Source organism: Camelina sativa, chromosome 12 (genome assembly GCF_030686135.1).
Source record: "Camelina sativa cultivar CO46 ecotype springtype chromosome 12, ASM3068613v1".
Lineage (NCBI taxonomy): Eukaryota > Viridiplantae > Streptophyta > Magnoliopsida > Brassicales > Brassicaceae > Camelina > Camelina sativa.
The window spans coordinates 3561508-3581718 of record NC_141891.1 but is presented as its reverse complement, the minus strand read 5'-3'; the positions used below and the strand labels follow the sequence as shown (position 1 = coordinate 3581718).

At 34.4% G+C, this 20211-nt stretch overlaps 4 protein-coding genes across 5 annotated transcripts; 3 read left to right on the top strand and 1 right to left on the bottom strand.

Annotated features, from left to right (window-relative positions):
- The first annotated feature begins 5311 nt into the window (after positions 1-5311).
- LOC104729977 (GATA transcription factor 9) lies at positions 5312-6804 on the top strand. Its single transcript, XM_010449021.3, has 2 exons — positions 5312-5721; positions 5943-6804. The coding sequence occupies exons 1-2, from the start codon at positions 5491-5493 to the stop codon at positions 6624-6626; spliced, it is 915 nt and encodes a 304-aa protein (XP_010447323.1). The 5' UTR covers positions 5312-5490; the 3' UTR covers positions 6627-6804.
- A 1893-nt stretch (positions 6805-8697) lies between these two features.
- On the bottom strand, positions 8698-11001 carry LOC104729976 (uncharacterized). 2 transcript variants are annotated; one of them, XR_002034493.2, is made up of 8 exons: positions 10791-10979; positions 10160-10360; positions 9818-9878; positions 9690-9726; positions 9515-9600; positions 9327-9399; positions 9099-9138; positions 8698-9005 (listed from the first exon to the last, which is right to left on the bottom strand). XR_002034493.2 is itself a non-coding variant. In XM_010449019.3 (8 exons), the coding sequence occupies exons 1-8, from the start codon at positions 10830-10832 to the stop codon at positions 8956-8958; spliced, it is 582 nt and encodes a 193-aa protein (XP_010447321.1). In that variant the 5' UTR covers positions 10833-11001; the 3' UTR covers positions 8698-8955. The 2 variants fall into 2 exon arrangements, 1 of the variants encoding a protein (XP_010447321.1); XM_010449019.3 differs by having other exon boundaries at positions 9523-9600; positions 10791-11001.
- Positions 11002-11068: 67 nt separating this feature from the next.
- On the top strand, positions 11069-15321 carry LOC104729974 (nuclear pore complex protein NUP85). Its single transcript, XM_010449018.3, has 18 exons — positions 11069-11607; positions 11779-11881; positions 12012-12122; positions 12208-12291; positions 12393-12464; positions 12557-12613; positions 12706-12825; positions 12911-13111; positions 13231-13341; positions 13433-13470; positions 13557-13713; positions 13826-13927; positions 14035-14091; positions 14176-14322; positions 14425-14495; positions 14599-14686; positions 14769-14825; positions 14919-15321. Exons 1-18 carry the CDS (start codon positions 11234-11236, stop codon positions 15114-15116), a joined length of 2148 nt encoding a protein of 715 aa, XP_010447320.1. The 5' UTR covers positions 11069-11233; the 3' UTR covers positions 15117-15321.
- A 3192-nt stretch (positions 15322-18513) lies between these two features.
- On the top strand, positions 18514-20145 carry LOC104729973 (glutamyl-tRNA(Gln) amidotransferase subunit C, chloroplastic/mitochondrial). Its single transcript, XM_010449017.3, has 6 exons — positions 18514-18829; positions 18915-18955; positions 19038-19093; positions 19505-19556; positions 19664-19747; positions 19847-20145. The coding sequence occupies exons 1-5, from the start codon at positions 18587-18589 to the stop codon at positions 19737-19739; spliced, it is 468 nt and encodes a 155-aa protein (XP_010447319.1). The 5' UTR covers positions 18514-18586; the 3' UTR covers positions 19740-19747; positions 19847-20145.
- The last annotated feature ends 66 nt before the right edge of the window (positions 20146-20211 follow it).

Sequence of the window (20211 nt, the reverse complement as noted above, 5' to 3'; positions counted from 1 at the left end):
CAAATCTATAACATTGCAAAATCGATTTACAATTCCGTATAGTTGTAGGCCATTTTACAACTATAAGCATATATATTTAAGAAGTCCAAGTACAAGATCCAATTCCATTTCTTGAAATAATTTCGGGACAAGGAGGATAAATAATTGGAAAATAAAAACTTATAATAAATGAAAATTGAAATGGTAGTTGAAGAAAGGACAGAATGATGAAAAAGTTGCATGCGTCCTTGATTTCTTGTAACGCAGATAAAATCCCATGTAGCCATCATCATTATCGTCAATCATCATATTCCTGATATAAACTTAGAAATTTTACATAATATGATCATTGTCATAGTCGTGATATATATATATATATATAATGAAATATTTAGAACAGAACTAGATGAGACATGCATGCAAAAAAATTCTACATTGTCCCCTGTGATAAGCACACTATATTCAATCCCATGCACGATTTCCATACATTACTCATTATTCACATCTCCGGTTCCACATTCGATTCCAAATTTTATGGATGTATAATATATTCTGCGTGAGGATATACACTATTATCTGATATAACAGTAGAACTGACATACACAAAAATGTAAGAGATCTTATATATGATAGTATTTTCTACTATTCACTACATCAACAAATGTTCAACTGTTCAAGTATGTTTTCAGTTAACATATAATTAAACCTATATATACGTAAAAAGAATGTTTATAATTGAGCAAGAGTTGAATTTATGATTTGATTAGTTAGTTTGAAACACTAATTAATACTTTCCATTTCTAGATCTACTATTAGTATGAGCTGTGCATCAAACATTGGAATAAAGCACATAACTTAGTTGTCACTCATCATAATTTCTCTAACGGGGACTTTTTAAAATCTTCGATTGGCATGTGATTATATGTCAACGGTGCCAAAGGACCGTTAGCTTTCTATAAAGCACAACGGGCATATATATACATGTGTGATGTGTCAATATATATAATTTCTAATCAATTAGTATAATTAAGAATGTATAATTTCAAAAAACACCTTTCTTTAAAGCTTATAGAAAAAAAATAATAGTGGACCCTCTGATAATGAAGTGTATGCATAAGAGTATAAAGCAAGCAAAGTCCAAAGCTTCCACTAATTCAGTGGACGTATTTTTCCGATTTATTATATTTTGATCTCTATTTCTTTATTATAACGATGACCATGAAACCTATGGCAGGCGAAGGAGATTTAATTACACGCCAACCTAAAATCTACTTCAACGTCGTAACATACGAATGATCTAAAGTCTATCTACCTTGTCTCATCCCTTATAGTAGTAACTACCAACTAGCGAGTTGGAGAAAGCAAATTCTCAGCTTTAAGTATTACTTCCTCCGTTTTAAAATATAGGATGTTTTAACTAAAACACGTAAATTAAGAAGTATTTACTTTTAACAAGTTCAACCAATCAGAAACAATACTGCATAATATAAAATACTAAACTAATCTAAAAGTTGCATGAAAACTTGAAAACATCATATATTATGAAACAAAAAACTTTTCTAAAACATTTTATATTTTGAAACGGAAGGAATATTGAATTACCTAAACTGAAATGTTCAGTTGAATAAAACTTCGCTGTAAAAGAGTACTACCAAATGTGAAATCGCTCTCTCATTGATCTTGAAAATCACTTGATGTAGAAAGTTTTTGGATTGGGAACGTTAAAATAAATAAATTAAAAAAAAGGAGGAGTAAGTTAAAAAAGGTGAAAACAAGAATGATAAGTAAACAGAATGTAACTTTTTTGGGTGGGGGAAGATTAAAACAAAATTTATCGAAAGGATGAGTAAATTGAAAGGATTAACCCCACACGAAAAAAAAAAGGAAATCAACTTTTGTTTTGTTGGTATCATTTTGTTTTCAACATTAAGGCAAAGAGTCAATGCATCCCACCTGATTTGATTTTTGTCAGGTCAATGCTAAGTCACCTCACAACTACCACAATACTTTCACTTTTCATTTTAACTTTCGTAATTCTCTTTTATTATCTCGTGAGAAATATTTGATTTATTTTTTTTTGTTTATAAAAAAACAATTAAAACCATGTTGTTTCGATAGTTGACGGGAAAAAAAGAAAGTAAATAAACTTGATAAAGACGGTAATAATGGCAGACCATGTATGGTGGGTTTTTGCTTTAACGAATCCAAGGTTAGATATAAAAGTGAATTACTTATATATCAAGACTAGTTAATTGTATGATTTTCAATTTCTACTATTTAATTTTTTAACGTGTTATATTATTTTCCACATTCATTCGAAATTGTTATTAACATATCATTTACATCTTTACGATGGAAATCTCGTTTCTTAAAACTAACACTCTTTCACATCCTCTCCTTGCAATTATAATTGGGTAAAAATAGTAATGTAGCACTAGCAAGTAGAACCCAATAAATGAAATTAGATACCGCGAAAACATTTAGAGAAAAAATATAGGGAATAAGTGATGGACCGATATGTGATCTTGACATAAACTATGCAACTTCACTATTGATATATTAACACATTGTGAGTACACATACTGTTGATGATCGTTCGACCGACCAGTAAAACTTTATCACAGATTAGAGGGACTAGAATTTTCATGCCATACTAACCACTTCACGTGTCTTAATTATATTAAAATGTAATGCATCGAAACATCCTAATATCTCAAAAACTAATTAAGACCAATCTTCGAAATCTGTTTACTTCGTCAACAGGTTCTAAACTTAAAATGTCGTATTATTGAATAAAATACGAGATTGAAATATACATGTCCTCGTTTCTAATGAAAGATAAGAAGAAGAAAAAAAAAGATCAAATCCAAATGTAAAAACGAGGAATGTATGTTACCTTCAGGAAGAACACGAGAGCGTGAGAACAGTACACGTGTCCCTTATTTCGGCGTTAAGAAGCTGTTAATAAAACAAAAAACATAAAAACTGGCTCCAGACAATATTCCTTTCGACAATCGTGCCGTCCGTTTGCTCTCCGTCACCGTAACGGGATTATTCAATTTTTCATTTTCTATACCTAGGTAAGTTCAAGTTGATTGACAAATTCTCATACTCGTTCGTTGGATCTCTCGATCAGATATCTATTTTATATATGGTTTAGTATTTGAAACAATTAGCTAAAGTTTGATACAACTATGACTATATACCATTTTATTAATGTTTTCTGTGTGTAATCTACATTATTTGTTTCGTTCGTCCCACCCACACCGACGTACTAAGCAGATTTGTTTTGCTTATTCTAACTAATAATCTACTTTGTTATGCACTACAATAATATTGTTAACCTTCAACCTTTACTTATCCTATCATTAGTTAAAGTAGTAAAATGTCCAGAGTCCAGATCACACACACTGAATAAAACAAACACAATGGTTTTATTTCTGTAAAAATATACTCCCTCCGTTTCAAAATATAAAATGTTTTAAAGAAGTTTTTTGTTTCATAATATAAGATGTTTTCAAGTTTCTATGCAACTTTTAGATTAGTTTAGTATTTTATATTATGCAGTATTGTTTTTGATTGGTTGAATTTGTTAAAAGTAAAGACTTCTTAATCTGCGTGTTTTAGTTAAAACATCCTATATTTTGAAACGGAGGGAGTAGTATATAGTAATAGAAGCCGTGAAACTAAAGATAAAGAAATATATTTATATATTTTTTTAAATATTAGTACTAGTAGTAGTCAAGTAAAATATGTGTGGCGAAAACAAATAACAGAAACAGATAACAGAAACAGAAAGTTTTGTAAAAGAAAGTGAACAAAACCACGCCAAAGGCAAAAAAAAAAAAAAAAAAAAAAGGCGCACAAAGAAATAGAGAGCCAGCGTGGGCCGACAATTTAGTGGTGGGTGGGACCTCTTCTTTTTGAAGCTCCGTTCGAGGCTAAACGGGCCACCACGGCCCAGTACTACATTCTTATTTCTTTATTTATTTTATTTATTTTGTATGAGATGTGATTACTGATCAGTGTGGTGTAATTCCGTATTTCTTTTTAATTTGTTTTAATCGATAATTTAAGAAAGTTTTTTGTGGAGAATATTCGGCGGCCGCACTTTTATGCCTAACCAAATCTCTTCTTTACCAAAGTGGGGTGGGGTGGGGATTTCTTTCTTTAATACAGTAACGTATACTGTATCTGTATATTTTTAGCAGATTTTGCTTAAAAGGCAATATCTGTATTTTGCACACTTATTTATATATTTTTACTTAGCGAACGTCCCCATAGAAAAAATTACAAATAATTTATCAGTTTAAGATCTTTCATTTTTCGTTTACAGCAAAAGAAATAAACAACTAAAAAGATGATTAAAAATAGAAAATGATTACATTACTGTCTCTAAAATCTGTATCATTTACTAGTTCAAAAATTGATGACAGAAACACGAAACTAATAACACATTTTGCAGACACAAAGCTGTTGACTACTCTGAACCAATTGATTTTTTTTTTTTTTAAGTTTTGTTTAAAATATTAGATTACTATCAGATCAATTGCAAGTGGTTTTTTACTTCTTTACTTTGGAATGGGCTTCTGTTTTAATTTGTTTATCTAGTGACTTGGGCTTTGGTGTAAACGACATATGATTATGTTTTCTATTTTCGAGTATTATTAAGTTCAGGTCCATTGGGCCTATAATTTTGAAAATGGCAGGACTCGAACTCAAGTAAGATATGTGTTCATGTAAAATATTTGCTTCGCCATATGATACTAGACATGTTAGAAACAAAACAACAAAGTTGTGATGTTGATGTTACATATTATGAACTTATGATCAATTGATAAAAAGGTGTATTAACTTAATTCTGTGTATTATACTTAAAATCCAATATAAGGATTCCTAACAAGCTGATTAAAATTCATTTGTATTCATCATCTTCGTATATTCACTATTTCTTTGTTTACGTAACTACAAATTGTATCCGAAATTCAACAAGCAGCCATTGATCAGAGCCGTATTAGATTCATAGTATCGAAGTTTTACCTAAGCTAATTTTTCTTTTCTTTGATTTTACGTAAAGACCATAGGACTCAAGATTACAAGTTTTTCTAAATTCAAGAAAAAAAATATTGTATACAGAATTCAAGAGCTTGACCAAAAAAGAAGTGAAAATAGTTATTATTGGGATTCACCTCCCCTTGTTTTTAAGCAAATGTCGCTTAAGATAAATAAATATCCTTGGTTGTGTAATTTTAGTAAAATCATTTAATAATACCAAAAAAAAAAAAAAAAAAAGAGTAACTCTTCTTAATAGTCAAAGTTCCTCTGTTTTAGCAATCCTCTGTCTCGTTCTCATCTCTCACATGAACCATAACTTTTTCTAACATCACTCTCCTTTACACAACCCCAAAAATAGACCCTTCCTTCCTTCTCTCTCCGCTCACACAACCCCCAAAACTCTCTTCCCTCTTTACATTTATTTTACACCGTTAACCTCCTCTGTTCTTGCCCCTAATGGAACGGCTAGCCTCCGAACTCTTCCTCGTCGCCGGTAACCCTGACTCTTTCGTCGTCGACGACCTCCTTGACTTTTCTAACGACGACGGCCAAACTGATGACGGGTTTGACACCCTTCTTCCTGATTCTTCTTCTTCCGTCTCCACCGTCACTCTTACCGACAGCTCTAACTCCCCCTCCTCCGTTTTCACCGACAGCACTGCCTTTTCCCACGACCTCTATATTCCGGTATTTTCTTTTTCTAATTCACACCAAATAAGAATCTCATATTTATAGTTATATAACATGAACAAGTAAAAAAAAAAAAAAAAAACATGAACAAGTAATATATATTTGGTGTGACTATATATAAATTTATGCATAGAGCAGCAAGCAATATAAAGTATAAATTTCTCAACTAATAACACGTTTTTTGTTTGCTTATTCTTCTATAATTATTACTTAATCAGAGTGAAGATTTAGCTGAGCTAGAATGGTTATCAAATATTGTGGAAGAAACATTCTCAGAAGAAGACCAAGACAAGCTTCACTTACTGTCCGGTTTAAAAAACCCTCAAACCATCGGGTCAACCCAGACCCACCTAATCAAACCCGAACCAGAACCTGATTTCGATCAGTTCATCGACACTGATGAATCAAACGTCGCCGTTCCGGCCAAAGCGAGGAGCAAGAGATCACGCTCTGCAGCTTCCACGTGGGCTTCTCGCCTTTTATCCTTAGCCGACTCCGACGAATCAAACCCCAAGAAGAAACAACGGAGAGTGAATGAGCAGCAAGACATGGCAGTAGAAATGGACGTAGACTGCGGAGGAGGGAGACGGTGTTTGCACTGCGCGACGGAGAAGACGCCGCAGTGGAGGACGGGACCGATGGGTCCGAAGACGCTTTGCAACGCGTGCGGAGTAAGGTACAAGTCAGGGAGGCTCGTCCCGGAGTATAGACCGGCTTCGAGCCCTACGTTTGTGATGGCGAGGCACTCGAACTCTCACCGGAAAGTGATGGAGCTCCGACGACAGAAGGAGATGAGAGACGAGCATATGCTGAGTCAGCTTAGGTGTGAGAATCTAATGATGGATATCAGATCCAACGGTGAAGATTTCTTAATCCATAACCACGTGGCTTCTGGTTTTTAGACACTTAATTTAACTTTCCTATTTCCACGTGGATAGTTTCGCAATAATTTGTTCTTTTTTCGTCTTTTAGCATTTTTATTTTTAATTTCCTTTTTAACATCTTAATTGTTTTTTTTTTCGTTTTCTGCAGACTACTACTACTACTGATATACTATTTGATAGCTTTTGTGTTGGTCTTCTTCTACTTCTTGAAATTTAAATTAGAAAGGTTATTAAAATAACTGTAGATAGGGTAGATACGAGTTTATTAATCATGATGTAGTAAGTATCATCAGTCTGTTTAATAATTGAACCAACTATAATTCAAAATGAATATAAAAAGTGTCGAGTGTGTATGAGAGACTGAGAGAGATTAAGTTGGTTGCGATCATATTAAAATCAAAATTCCGAGGAACTTACATGATATTAGTATATTACTAAGTGAAATTTTAAAATAAATTTACTATTTCCCAAAACTGGGTATCAGGTTAATTGTATATCAATATCTAGACAGGATTAGTGTGTACTTTGTTGTATTGTGTCTAAATTTAAATAGTATTCGTATTCACCCAAAACACCGGGATCCAAGGTGGATGCTCGTTCATTTTGACAGATGAGTTTATTGTAATTTTAATTTATTAAACTTTTAACTTCTTTCACGTTTTACATTCTGACAATATTCGAGAAAATCTGATGCTTTTGTATATTAATCTGAAATTTATCATTTTACCAACAAACAAAAGAAAAGAAAAAATCTGAAATATATTCACTATAATAAAGGGACAATACAAATTTGGCACAGCACAAAAGTCATATATAAGTTATAAATTTAGAATTAAATAAAGGAAAATGGAGCATAGATTGAGGTGCTCGTCACATGCATTCTCATGCAAACCTAACCAGCAAGTGGGCGAGATTTATGATGTATGGAGTATTATATATCTATAAATGGTCCTCCTCTTAACTAACATTAAATTAAATATTTCATATTTGATAGATAGAGGTAAATGTCCAAATGTATATAATTTTGTGTTGTTTAAGCCAACATTATTATCACTTTTAAATGCGCAAACAAATTCTTATATATCACTCAGTTGAACTATACACTTTGATCTGCAGATTTACCAAATGGTAAGCTTAAATTAATTTACAAAAGGTCAAAAGCCTATATATGCTTTTCACTGTAAGTAACATGATCTTATACCGAAACTCTTTTCGAAATTTCTCTCACTCTCTTTTAATTATTTGTTAACTAGGATCCAAACATAACTGTTAGATACATAGCATTTGGTTATTTGTGTATTAAAATTATACGTGGTTCTTTATGTTGTTTAATATCATATCCATAAAGGGAAGAAAAGAATACGTAAAAGCACACATATATAAAAATTATGGAGTCATGTGAGTATGTTGCGTATACTGTATGCCATGTGGTTCATATTGATATTTATATAGATAATGTGGAATCATAACGGTCCAACGTAGCGTTCTGTACTTTGGGGAAGACTTCAACGTCACTCAAAGAAACTAAGAAAAGAAAGTATCAAAAGCAAAATCCACTCCAAAGTAACCAGTATGTATAATGTAGACTAATATAAAAGAATAATAAGAAGGAGAAAAGAAAGAACAGAAAACTTAAAACACGAAAAGAGGACTACATATACGCTACACACATACAAATGAAATAAAATTTAGTAAAAACACTAATTAGAATCATTTCTAACAAAAGCACTCAGACACGTACGTACTAGAAATTGATTATGGTAGTACGACGTGAGAAAGTGTCACAGTACGTTTTCTACTAGTGTCCGGAAGCTTTTAAAATGATGAGAGTCAGAAGACTCAGAACATGTTGGTACAGGGTTAGATTCTCTTTAAAATCACTGTACATCAGTAAAAGGAAAATATAGATTTATGTTTGAAATGACGATAGAGAGAACAACATGAATAAAGTAAAAAATAAATGAAATGACGATATTTTTGCTTTCAAAAGAAGAGTAATATATGAGAATGTTTCCTTTATTAGTTATAACAATGTTTCCCTAATTTTGACTAACAAATTTTGGTTGTAAGTTACAACTTGTAACCATGGTTTTGGAAGACAATACCCAAATATTACAAAGGGTAAAAACTTGTCAAGTGTCAGAACGTTATTGAGAAATTTACATGAATTCAACTCCAAATACTGTATGTAACCGGTAGAAGAACTACAACAACTAAATTAACCAACAACAAATCAAACATGTACCTTGTTTAATCATTACACAACAACATTGCCTTGCCTGAATTAACTTCAATCCTGGAGAAATAACAATCCCAAAAAGGAAGTACGCCAACAAAAAGCTCCGAATCAGAGTAAAGTTAGCCTACCGGTTATGGAATCAACCAACTCCTTTGGTCCTGCACAAGCAAAAGTAATGAACATGCTGAGGAACACCATCTGTTGTTCTTCTCTAGCTATATATAGAAGTTTAAGGAAAATATTGTCTCTACCCGGTCCAACTGCTAGAACCGTTCTTGATCCAGCCGCAACCTGTAAAATGCCAAGTTTTAGTTTCTAGTAAAACTTGTTAGCTTCTCACTACCGAAAGAAATTTCAACAAAAGTTCCGACTCAAGAACACTCTTCTCGTGTTTGATTAATAGAAACTTTACGCTTGGACTATGCTCTCAATAACTATTCAAATACGGGAGAGTAGAAAACTAAGATTCTTATACTTACCTCTGTTTTTCCAGCATCAGCTACAACAAAAGTCGGGAGGCCAACGCTCTCAGCCGCCTCTGTGATCTTATTCCTGAGAGCACAAAAAAGTAACGTAGCTTTCATATCTATACAAGACAACATATTAACATAAGTAAAGTAATCATATTTCTTGATCTGCATTTTGTCTGTTTCCCCAAGGATTTCACCTGCTTACATTTCTTGCTGGTTTTTACAACTGACGACTATCTTTGGTTGCCCATTTTCCTCCCATCGCCTCAGTAGGTATCGGTCACTGAAAGGATTAAGAATATAATAAAAAAACATTAACTTTGGAATGATACACTCTTTACCAAGTAAACAACTCAATACAGAAAAATATACCTCTGCATCAACTCTGCATACATGCCGGTGGCAGCATCTGAAAATATTAGAAAGTAAGTCATTTAACTTTCAGGACAAAACAAAAATCTCAGTGTTCAAACTTCAAATTTATTTTATAGGACACTTACGGGCACACTGTGATGCAATTTTTCCTGTTCTCATCTTTAAGTCTTGCCTTACTACCAAAACCTGTGATCAGAAAGCTCAAATTAGTGACAAAAAATGTTCTGATTTTAACTTCTAATAATCTAGAAATCTGGCATCATTATCATATCACCATCCTTGTATAAATTATGCAAGTCTGAAGCTCAAATGTCTGTAATTCGATGGGTTTCAATAGAAATCAGCTTGTATTATCACTAGGTTTTGTACCTAAGGACTTAAGTGATGATACTTTGCTCGAAAGTCCGAACCAATAAATTCTAGGTCCAATGAAAAGAGACTATGGTTACACTAGATGATAGACTAACCATTTTAAGCTCTTTGTCACTGCCATTGCCTGGTACAGAGCTCTGCTTCTGGACCTTGCTGGATAAAAGCCTGCTCCTTTTCACAGGAGATCTCACTTGCTGTGACAAATCCAATATCATACCTATGATGAATCCGATCACAACCCCTGGTATGAGATTCTCTGCCCTGAAACTCCCAGTTATCGACTTCTTCTCTTGTCTCTGATCATATTCACCAGAAAAAAGAAAACCATGATTCAACAAGAAAACTGGTTTAACAGCTACAAAACTACTTCAAGAGAAGCAAACATTCACAATTACATCACAAATCTCACGATTTTATTTGACAATGGACATACAGATAAGACCTATAGTCACTTCTAAACTACGAAGCCAAACACTTATGCACTTATAGCAAAGTAAAATATTGAAAAAGAATCAGCCTTTCACTAAGAAGAAAGAGCTCAAAAGAACATTATTAATCCAGAACTTGTAATCTGTTTAGTTTCAAATTTCCCTAAATCATTCATCAAACTCACCAACTGATTCCATTCTATCAAACTGTTTCAATTTCTCAGCCAGAGATAAAATTTGACAAAAAAATAAAGAATTAATAATCAACAAAAAAGACTGAATAAGACGAAATCAATACCATAGCTTGAGGCTGCGAAGAGTTTCGAGACGAAGGCCACATCGTACGCTTCTGGAGATTCTCCCTCGGCGACAGAAGAACAAAGCTTAAGGCCTTACCTTAATAATCTAAGACCATGACCATGAATATGAAGAAGAGAGATAAGAGCAGCTTTTGTAACCGTAAAACGTCAGGATGTTCATATACCTTATTATTAAACGACGGGTTGTTTGGGTAGCTAAATAGACAATCTGGCAACATATATGGTCAAATTAGAAAACTTTTAAAAGTATTTAGCTACTAATGTAATTACTACAAATTAATGTACCCTTCAACACGGTGCGTTTTAACGTCGTCCCTTTTTCTTTTCTGGTCAGTTAAGTTTCAGTTCTTCATCTCCCTCCTGAAAGCTGAGAACCCCAATCTAAAACCCTAACGGCCATTACTACAATCGGAGCTCCGAAATGCCGGGTATGACTTCGGAATCCAGCGGCGGAGAATTGGTTCCGTTTACAACGAAGGAAAAAGCTCCGGTGCTGTATCCTCTAAGCTACGGCCTCAAGTCTCCGGTTCATAGGCTTTCCATATCCTGGGGTTGCGGAAACAACCTACGCGTCACGGTTTTAACGAATCCTGAGTTACGCGAGGATGACGGAGAAGCTGGTGGTAAGGTCGTAAACGTGAGTCTTAACGGCGAGGATGGCGAAATCAGTGACGCACAACGGCGAAGGATCGCTTATGGATCGGTTTCACCATTCGCGCTTTTGCAGAGCAGGAGAAACTCAATTTCGAGTTTGTCTAAGATGGATATGAGTCCCACTCTGTACCAGACTGCGTGGTGAGGACACTCTTAATTCCTAATCCTTAAATTATCAGATTTTGCTCGTTCAAGGCTTATCGTTGCATCTGAATGATTACACTATCATAGCTTTGTCAATTGAAATTTCACTCTTATGATTAGACTTGTAAAGTGTGTTTGAGAAATCTGGATTGTCATAATGGTTATCAGGTGGGAATACGTAATGGAATACAGCAAGGATATTAAATCTCTCCTTAGTAATACAATATCTTCACCCTCTCCTTTGATTGAAGACCCAAGATCAGTTATAAAGGTAGGGTCTTTCTGGTTTAGCATTGTAATTAAGCTTTATTTCTTATAACAATTGAACTCTTCCACGAGTGAGTATAGCTTTGAGAGTGGGAACTTTGTTAATGGATTTTCCCATTAACATACATATGCAGGATGCTGAGGAACCAACTTCTTTAAAGGCTGCGTGGGAGTTGATGGAATTATTATATGCAGATAAGACATGTCTGTCTTGGTTGCCAGAACGTCTCGTTGATTGGCTATCTGTAATTAGTTTCTTCCCACAATACTTAACCTATCTTTAATTTGTACTCTAGAGTTTTTTTTAACCTATCATTAATGTCATGGCAGGACTACGATATACTCCTTTCAAGCTCACATCCTACAGTCTACTCGAAACTCAAGGATTTCCAGAAGGAACTTGTTGGCTTACAGGTTTGGTCTCCTCTAAGAAGTCAATAGAAGATTTGGTAGTTTTCTCATATGAGAAGTGATTAAAGGACTGAATTTATTTATGCGCTTATGTGCCTTTGCAGGTCATCGAGGATGATCCAAGATACTGGGAAGTGATGGCATCTGCTCTATCAGTTGGTTGGCTAGAAATAGTGGTTAGTACATTTTTTTGGGATTGGAGGTTCTTTGTAATTTGGTCTTTAAAGTTTTGCAATATGAGAAATGTTCTATCTATACTTATATTCAGGTGAAGTTGTTACACTTACATGGTTCTTATCAACTAGACCAGCTGGGAAATCGTGAGGTTAGAATGAAGTAGTTCATGTTTGAGATTTATGTCATATGGAGTGATTAGATACGTGCTATTCATAATGTAATACAAACTTGATGAAGTAGACAGAAAATGGTCTGGTAGAAGCCGTTGCTGTCCTCGTTTCAAAAATGCCACGAATGCGTCCAAACCTAGAAGATGGGAAGTTTGGTGAATGCTTTGCAGCAAAGCCTGACTTTATGAAGGTATGTTAGAAAGGTGTATGTTTTATCCTAACTCTTTTTAGTGTATTTTATGATGTGTCTAGACTCATCTTACCATTTTTGCCAGACACGAGAAAGATGGCAGTCCCAGATAACTAAACTAGAGTGCAGTGCCTTCTGGGTTCAATGTGCTCACCATCAGACCCGTGAGGGCTTGAGAAATATGTTGAGGATCATGATAGGAAATGCTGATTGCCTCACAGCTGCGACATGTAATTGGGTGGAGCTTTTTGTTTCACATCTTCTATATCTCAGGCCATTCACAAAGGTGAATATGCTTTACCTGCTGTTTTTCTATTTAAATTTGAGCTGTGTATTTTTTTTTATTCGATCTCTATTATTAAATAGGAAACTTGAAAATTCAATCAATACCATTTTGCGTTGCAGGGATTAGATGGCATGCATAACCTAGCCGTGAAATGTATTCAGTCAAAGCCAGTTAGCACTTCCCATAAGCTTCTAAGACTGCTTATTGGAATTCTCGGAGAAAATACTGAGGTCAGTTGTACATCTTAAACCCAGTCAGAGGTGCAACTGTTTCAGCTCTTCGCCACTTTCTAATCCAGCATGGTGTATATAAATACTGCAGGTTGTTCTGGCAGAGTGTTCCAAAGAGTTTGGCTCCTGGTAGGCAGGCGGTCTTTGTTTAGTGTTAGTAACTTTATTGAGTATGTTATCTATAAGAATCAAGACGAGACTGTTCTTGTTGTTAGGATGGTTGCACATGCCATGGAATTATTGACAGCTGGAAGCGATGAAGGTGAAGTTCTTGTACATGAGGAGCAGCGAAAGTTGGGTGGAATCAATATGGAAGAGCTCCATAGACTCGTTTATGCTCAAGTTCTTTCTTCTCATGCTTTGACTTGGCAGGTACATTTCTTTTATGACTTATGAAGTACCTTTCCTGTAATCGAATTGGTACCTTTCTTATTATACTTATTGTTATATTAAACTCTTTCTGTTTCTGTTTGAAATTTTGCAGATAGCTCCTATTTATCTAGCATCGTGCGAGAAACAGGGATTAGCCTTATTAGAGTTGTTATTCTACAGGCAGCCTGTTCAAGACAATCAGTTGCTTATTAAGGTTTTGTTTATTGCATCTGTACATCAATTTCTAATTCTCTTTAGTCGTTTAAAATTCTATGATCTTGTCAGAAGCCTTCATTTGGTACTTATGTTTTCTTGTTGCAGAGCCTAGAGATTTGCCGTCTATATGAACTCTATAATGTCAGCGCTAAACTTATGAAGGTATTGATAAATTGAGGCACTTTTCTACGCTCGTGTTCTCTAATCTCAAAAAGGATTTCTTCTGAAGTAAGTTACGGTGTTCAGATTTCTGGAGTGCATCACTGGAAACATGGGAGGAAAGGGTCTGGTATATTTTGGCTCCAACAAGCCCAGGACGAACATTGTCTCAGCGTGATTGCTCAACAGTTGTTTGATTCTGTTGGAAAGTCATTGTCTGATGAAAGTCTCAAGGTATATTTTCTATAAGCCATACTCAAAGCAAGTTTCAGTTTATAACATCACTGTCGGTTCTACCTGTGCACTAGATGACATTGTTACATTTCATACATGCAGCAATGGGAAGGCCTGATCGAGTTGCTGGGCTCGGAATCAAAGATCTCTGGTGGTCTCGATTTTCTTCACAAGTAATAATCATCATCTCTCACTCTCTTTGCAAATGACTTGTTTTTTTTTTGTAAAACTCTGCCCCAGCATTATTTAATTATCATGGATGCCATAACATTCCAGGTATAGAGATTTCAAGAGATCACTGAAGCTAGTCCATGATGGAAAAAGTATAGATGCAGCTCATGAAGCCGTGGAGAGACTTGTATCGGTGTGTAGTACAACATCTCTCTTAACTCATATTTTGTTCTCCTCTGAGTTATTGGAAACTAATGCCATTTGAATGACTGCAGCTAATGAAGAGCCCTTCTACTCCTCAACGGTTCTGGCTTCCTCTTCTGCATGATTCGGTAAATAAACCAAATCTTGTTTTTATCTTTTCTTTTCTTTGATTTCCCAACTAAGAGAAAATGCGCAACTAAAAGAGATTTTGTGTTGTGCAGTTGAAGCTGTTGAATTGGCCAGAACGGTCGCTGCTGAATGTAACACAGACGAACCTGATGTTGAACAAATTACAAGAGCTATCAGTTGCAAGGTTAAGACCAGGCTTCATAGAAACTGATTTGTCATCTCAAGCTGTGGGTTCTGTGAGGGTTGCTCTAGCAACCAATCTTGGACGTGCTTTTCTTGAAGAATGTTAGCGCGCCGGTTTGAGACTGAATAAACTATGGGGGTGTATTGAAAGTGGAATTTTGAAGGATTTTGGATTTCTTTTAAAATCACTTGTTATTCAATTAAGGATTTCTAAATCACTTCTCAAATCCAATGTTATTGAATATGAAATTTGTAAAAAAATCATTCAAAATCATTCACAATTTCTGTTATTCAATCAAAAATTTGTAAAAATCATATTAAATCCTCTGTTATTCAAGACATAACTTTTTTTTGATAAAATCATAACAGAAATTTTGAGAGACTTTGTATACATTTTTGTAAGAGAAATCATGTTTGAAAAATCACACATTTACAAGTGTGATTTGGGAATGATTGGTTTAAAAAAAACAATTCACATAAACGTAGGAAAAAAGTCATTTTCCACTTTCTTATCTAGTGTTCATCTCTTTTTTGAACAAAAAAGCTCAGAAGACGTGTCTTGAATATTCTGAATTTGATTCATATATCAAAGACTATTCTGAATTTGATTGATATAATCAAAGAGGTTTGTACCTCTCATATATGGTTCATTTATCGAGAGAGACTATGTTAGATTTTCTATGTTGCTTTTAAAATCTTCTAACAAAATTTTGTTATAGCATCAGCCGAAACTTCAAACTCAACAGTACCATCATGTTTCATAGTAGCTAACTAGCTATTTGGTTCAACAATTTAATTAAGCTGCAATTTTAAAAGTAATACCCAAGTAACATTGCCCAGAAAAGTAATTTCTGATGTCAGATTGGAAGTATACCCATCATGTTATATTGCTGATGTCACATGTAATTATAATTTATACAATGCACCATGGTTATACTCAGCAATATAAATTAAACAAAACCAAAGAACATGAACATGACTTGCCCAGAAAATATGATGGTGACTTTTGTATTAAATGTGATTTTGTGGAGAATCTCATAAAATCACCCTAAAATTATTTTCAAAATCTCACCAAATCTCATGAAATCACAAATTAATTTTTCTTGTTAAAAATGAAAAATAACACCAAATCCACCAAATACCTTAAAACCCCACATTAAATCTTCTAAAATCCCAAATATCATAAATCTCACAAAATCCTTCAAAATTCCACTTTCAATACACCCCCCTATGAGCTCAATATGTATTCTTGTGTATGGGTTTTGTACGACGTCATTAACTCTGTATTTTCGATCGTCACATTTTTTTTTATTTTTTTTCGATTAATACAGTTTAACAAAAAAAAAAATCCCCTTTTAATAAAAGGGAAGTACACGACTTAGTTTTAATAGACTTTATATTTTTAATAAATAGTTACAAATGGTTACAAATGGTTACAAATGGTTACAAATAGGTTATACATAGGATATACATTAATCCACAAAGCAAACGGTGACACCTAAATATTCCAATTTGATAATTGATATATCTTTGGTAACAAATAAAATTGCGGAGCAAACGGTTACACCTAAATATTCTAAATTGATAATTGATATATAGATCTTTAGTAACAAGTAAAATCGTCGATATTCCCAACTATATTTTAGGAATGTTTTAGTCTTATATCATATTGTTTTCAAAGAATTTTAAACACAGATTTTATTGATAAACCACAACGTTAAACAACTTATTAAAGGAGATAAAAATATAATGTGAATTTATTATATTTAAAACGGGTCCTATATAATAAAACGGAAGTGCACAACCTGTTTTTGTAGACTATATAATTTTTATAAGTTGGTTACAAAATAGTTTATAGATTAAATATAGGTTGGTTATAAAAAAAAATGTTATAAATTAATTGGTCAATATGCTATACAATTTCTAAAATATATTTAGTATTCTATGTATTGTTACAAAATATATATTGTTAGGCATAAAAAGGAATAAAATCTTGGTAATTTATCACACTTAATCGTGATTTCCGATATCTTATTGTGCAGTTAAAAATAAAATCTTACCTAAGCACGGGTCATTTTTTTTTTTTTTCGTCTGAATGATTTTCCATTATAACTTACGATTGTGAAATACAGGGGTGGAATGCGTTGTTGAGACACTAAGCTGGAGGAAAACAAAGATATCCCTAGAAACTAAAGCCCAAAAGAGGGAAACTACACCCAAACAAGGGAAACTATACTGAAAAACAAACTACAGAACCTGAAAGAACACACAAATGGAATAGTCCCAATTAAGCCCAAACAAAAGAACCACGGAGAAGGCGAGTTGAAGTAGAACGAATCGGGGAACCTGACAGAGAAGATGACGAAGGAAGATGAACGCACTAGCACAAGGAAGACGACCAAACCAACCTTCTAGCAAAACCGGAGGAAACCCAATCAAGTGGGTAAACTGAACCATCCACGCTTTGCAATAAGAGGAACCCGAAAGAAAACTCAGCCATGTAAGGGCAAACAGAAACGAACCACAAGCATAATCCAAAACAGATTACCGTAGTAGAACAAGTCAACCAGGCTAATAACTAAATCAATGAAGAGAGGCCACAAAAGAGCTGATACCGGAATTGCACGAGAAGGCCAACCCGTAGATTAAGGACCTCTAAATCCAAAGATCTAGCCTAAACCAACAATTAGACCGTCCTAAACAAAGAAAGACATAAGCGATCAAACAAAATAAAACCCAAGCCAAGTCACTTAACACAACCCAAAGAGGAGGAACCCATAAACAATGAAGCCGTTGTCGCAAAACTAGAGAGAACTTCAAAGCGAATTCAGGGAAACCAGAAGCTGACTAAATACAAGCCTCAGTCGAGACAGCACCACCGCAAAGCCAAACAAAATCCAAGAAAAAGCTCTTACGATCCACCTCGAAAGCAACCGGAACATGCGACAAGTCATCACCAACTCACAATCAAACGAGAACAGAGCCGATGAACTAGAGAGTCGAGACATTAAAACCAGATCGGGAACCTTAAACCTCCACGACCAGATCGAAAAGACGAAAAGATCGAAAAACCTAAGCACGGGTCATATTAAAACACTTTCATTAAACATGTTCAAAAATTAAAATAAAAACAAACAACAAACATAACCATATCTCATACATAAAATTACAAAATTAACAATATAAACTTACAAAATAGATGTTTTTTTCAAGCTATCATATTTAACATATGATTTTATTGCATAATGTTTTATCCAAAAAAACTTTTAAAAACAATCATATAGAATAAATTATGCAATTTCAACCCGTGCTCTAGCACCGATCATATTCTAGTTGAGTTTGTATTATAACAAATCCACCTAATGTCATCTTGATGAAGTAATAGACTGAAAAATCTGAAAAAAAAAAACAAAAATCAATTTTGTAACTGGACCGGTTAAAACCGGTTTAGTTAGTCCTTTGAAACGACACAGTTTTAGCAATATATTTAATATATTTTGTTCATCTCCTTCTATCCAAAGCCCAGCGGAGTTGAGGAGATATAGACAAGAGAGAAAGGTTTATTCAAAGTTAAGCCATGGCAACGAGAGCTTTGCTCGCCGTTATATCTGCGTCTCCGAATCGCTGCTTCATCTCATCGAGCAGGATCGAAATCCAATCTTCAGTTTCTTCTTTTTCAAGTCTAAATTTCCAAAGACACAGTAGAAAAATCCACAGAATAGCTCGAAGTTACTCGTCTGACAAGGATTCCTCCGTTCTTCCGCCGCCGGAAGTTTCCCGTCTGGCAGAGACAGCTCGAATCTCTCTAACTCCGGCAGAGGTATCATTTTATTACTCTCTCTCTCTCCTTCTTTGTCGAATTGAGTTCTCTCACATTTGTTCCTCTTCTATTGTGTTTTGTTCAGATAGAGGAATGTGAAACTAAAATTCGTCGAGTCATTGACTGGTTAGTATTACTAACCAAACCCTAAACCCTCAGTCTATAGTTGCCTTCCACGATTATGTTGTTGATTGGTGAAAAAATGCAGGTTTGGCCAGCTTCAACAAGTTGATGTTAACAGTGTGGAACCAGCGATCAGAGCAGGTCAGAATCATACTTTACTCTATTTTCTTGTAGTGAACTTGTGGTTTTGTTGGTCTGCGTCTATGAAACATTAATGTAAAGAGTGGAACCTTTGGAAAAGAAAAAAAAAAAAGAAGAATCATTTTGTGAGTTCCAATAGCAAATTTAGTTGAAAGTAAGATTTGTTGCGTCCATCTCGCAAATGGCCGCTCATTGTGAGGTTTGTTTGTGGTTCATGTAGACTCATGTAACAGATCCTTTTAAGCTAAAGCTGATTGGTATTAGGTGCAAGTCTTTGTAGTCTTTTAACACATTCTCTTGGTTAGATCTGAGTAGGCATATATGGTTTTACTGTAATAAGATGTCCTAGTTATCAATATTGTTCCGTTTGGCTATCCGGAAATTTAACTGCCTATTTTCAATATTTGGTAGATATGGATGGTGGAAATTTGCGAGAAGATTCTCCTGAAACATTTGAGAACGGGTTTGCTCTTTATACAGTTTTCTCCCATCTGGTATAATAGAATGATTCCAGTTTTAAGATGAAAGCCATTTACTTAACTCTTGAGTGGTTTGATATTCCTCAAACAGGGACAGTATAAGAGCTTCCATTCCAAGCTTTGAGGAAGCATATTTAAAAGTCCCTAAAATACTTAACAAAGAGTGACTTTTCAGGTACCTTATGATTTTAGCTTATTTGTTAAGATAAAATCTCCTTAGTGGAAAGAAGATTGTGCATTGATTTTCTTTGTTGTGTATGTCTTTTATGTGCAGCTTCTTGGAGTTGTTTGGCTGGAGAGAATCATTGTCAGATCTGGTTCTTGTTGAGAACAAAATTGCGTCAAAATTGTTAAGGCACGTAGGCTATTGCTCTACATCATTTTGTTCACGAGTTCCCACAACCTTATATGCATGTAGAGCTAAACTCAAATCAGTTTTGCGTTTTGATCCCGGCTTATTTTGAATCCTGTGTGTTTTAAGCCCGATCGGTTATGAAATCGGACTGAACTATTGGTCTACGACATTCATGTTCATAACATTCCTACTTTGAAAAGTGTTTGATATTATGTGGATGTAGAAGAGAGACAATAAATAGTGCATGAACAAATCATCAAACCAATATAACATCATTTAAAACG

Bases quoted from the DNA above. Each gene is read 5' to 3' on its own strand.
- LOC104729977 (XM_010449021.3), top strand. From the start codon at position 5,491: ATGGAACGGCTAGCCTCCGAACTCTTCCTCGTCGCCGGTAACCCTGAC. The intron at 5,722-5,942 runs GTATTTTCTTTT...TTACTTAATCAG, and splicing joins CCCACGACCTCTATATTCCG to AGTGAAGATTTAGCTGAGCT.
- LOC104729973 (XM_010449017.3), top strand. From the start codon at position 18,587: ATGGCAACGAGAGCTTTGCTCGCCGTTATATCTGCGTCTCCGAATCGC. The intron at 19,094-19,504 runs GTCAGAATCATA...AATATTTGGTAG, and splicing joins GGAACCAGCGATCAGAGCAG to ATATGGATGGTGGAAATTTG. The intron at 19,557-19,663 runs GTTTGCTCTTTA...TTCCTCAAACAG, and splicing joins CCTGAAACATTTGAGAACGG to GGACAGTATAAGAGCTTCCA.
- LOC104729976 (XM_010449019.3), bottom strand. From the start codon at position 10,832: ATGTGGCCTTCGTCTCGAAACTCTTCGCAGCCTCAAGCTATG. The intron at 9,139-9,326 runs GTAAGTATAAGA...GGCATTTTACAG, and splicing joins CTGATGCTGGAAAAACAGAG to GTTGCGGCTGGATCAAGAAC. The intron at 9,006-9,098 runs GTAGAGACAATA...TTGCTTGTGCAG, and splicing joins GGTTCTAGCAGTTGGACCGG to GACCAAAGGAGTTGGTTGAT.
- LOC104729974 (XM_010449018.3), top strand. From the start codon at position 11,234: ATGCCGGGTATGACTTCGGAATCCAGCGGCGGAGAATTGGTTCCGTTT. The intron at 11,882-12,011 runs GTAGGGTCTTTC...ATACATATGCAG, and splicing joins ACCCAAGATCAGTTATAAAG to GATGCTGAGGAACCAACTTC. The intron at 14,496-14,598 runs GTAATAATCATC...ATAACATTCCAG, and splicing joins GGTCTCGATTTTCTTCACAA to GTATAGAGATTTCAAGAGAT.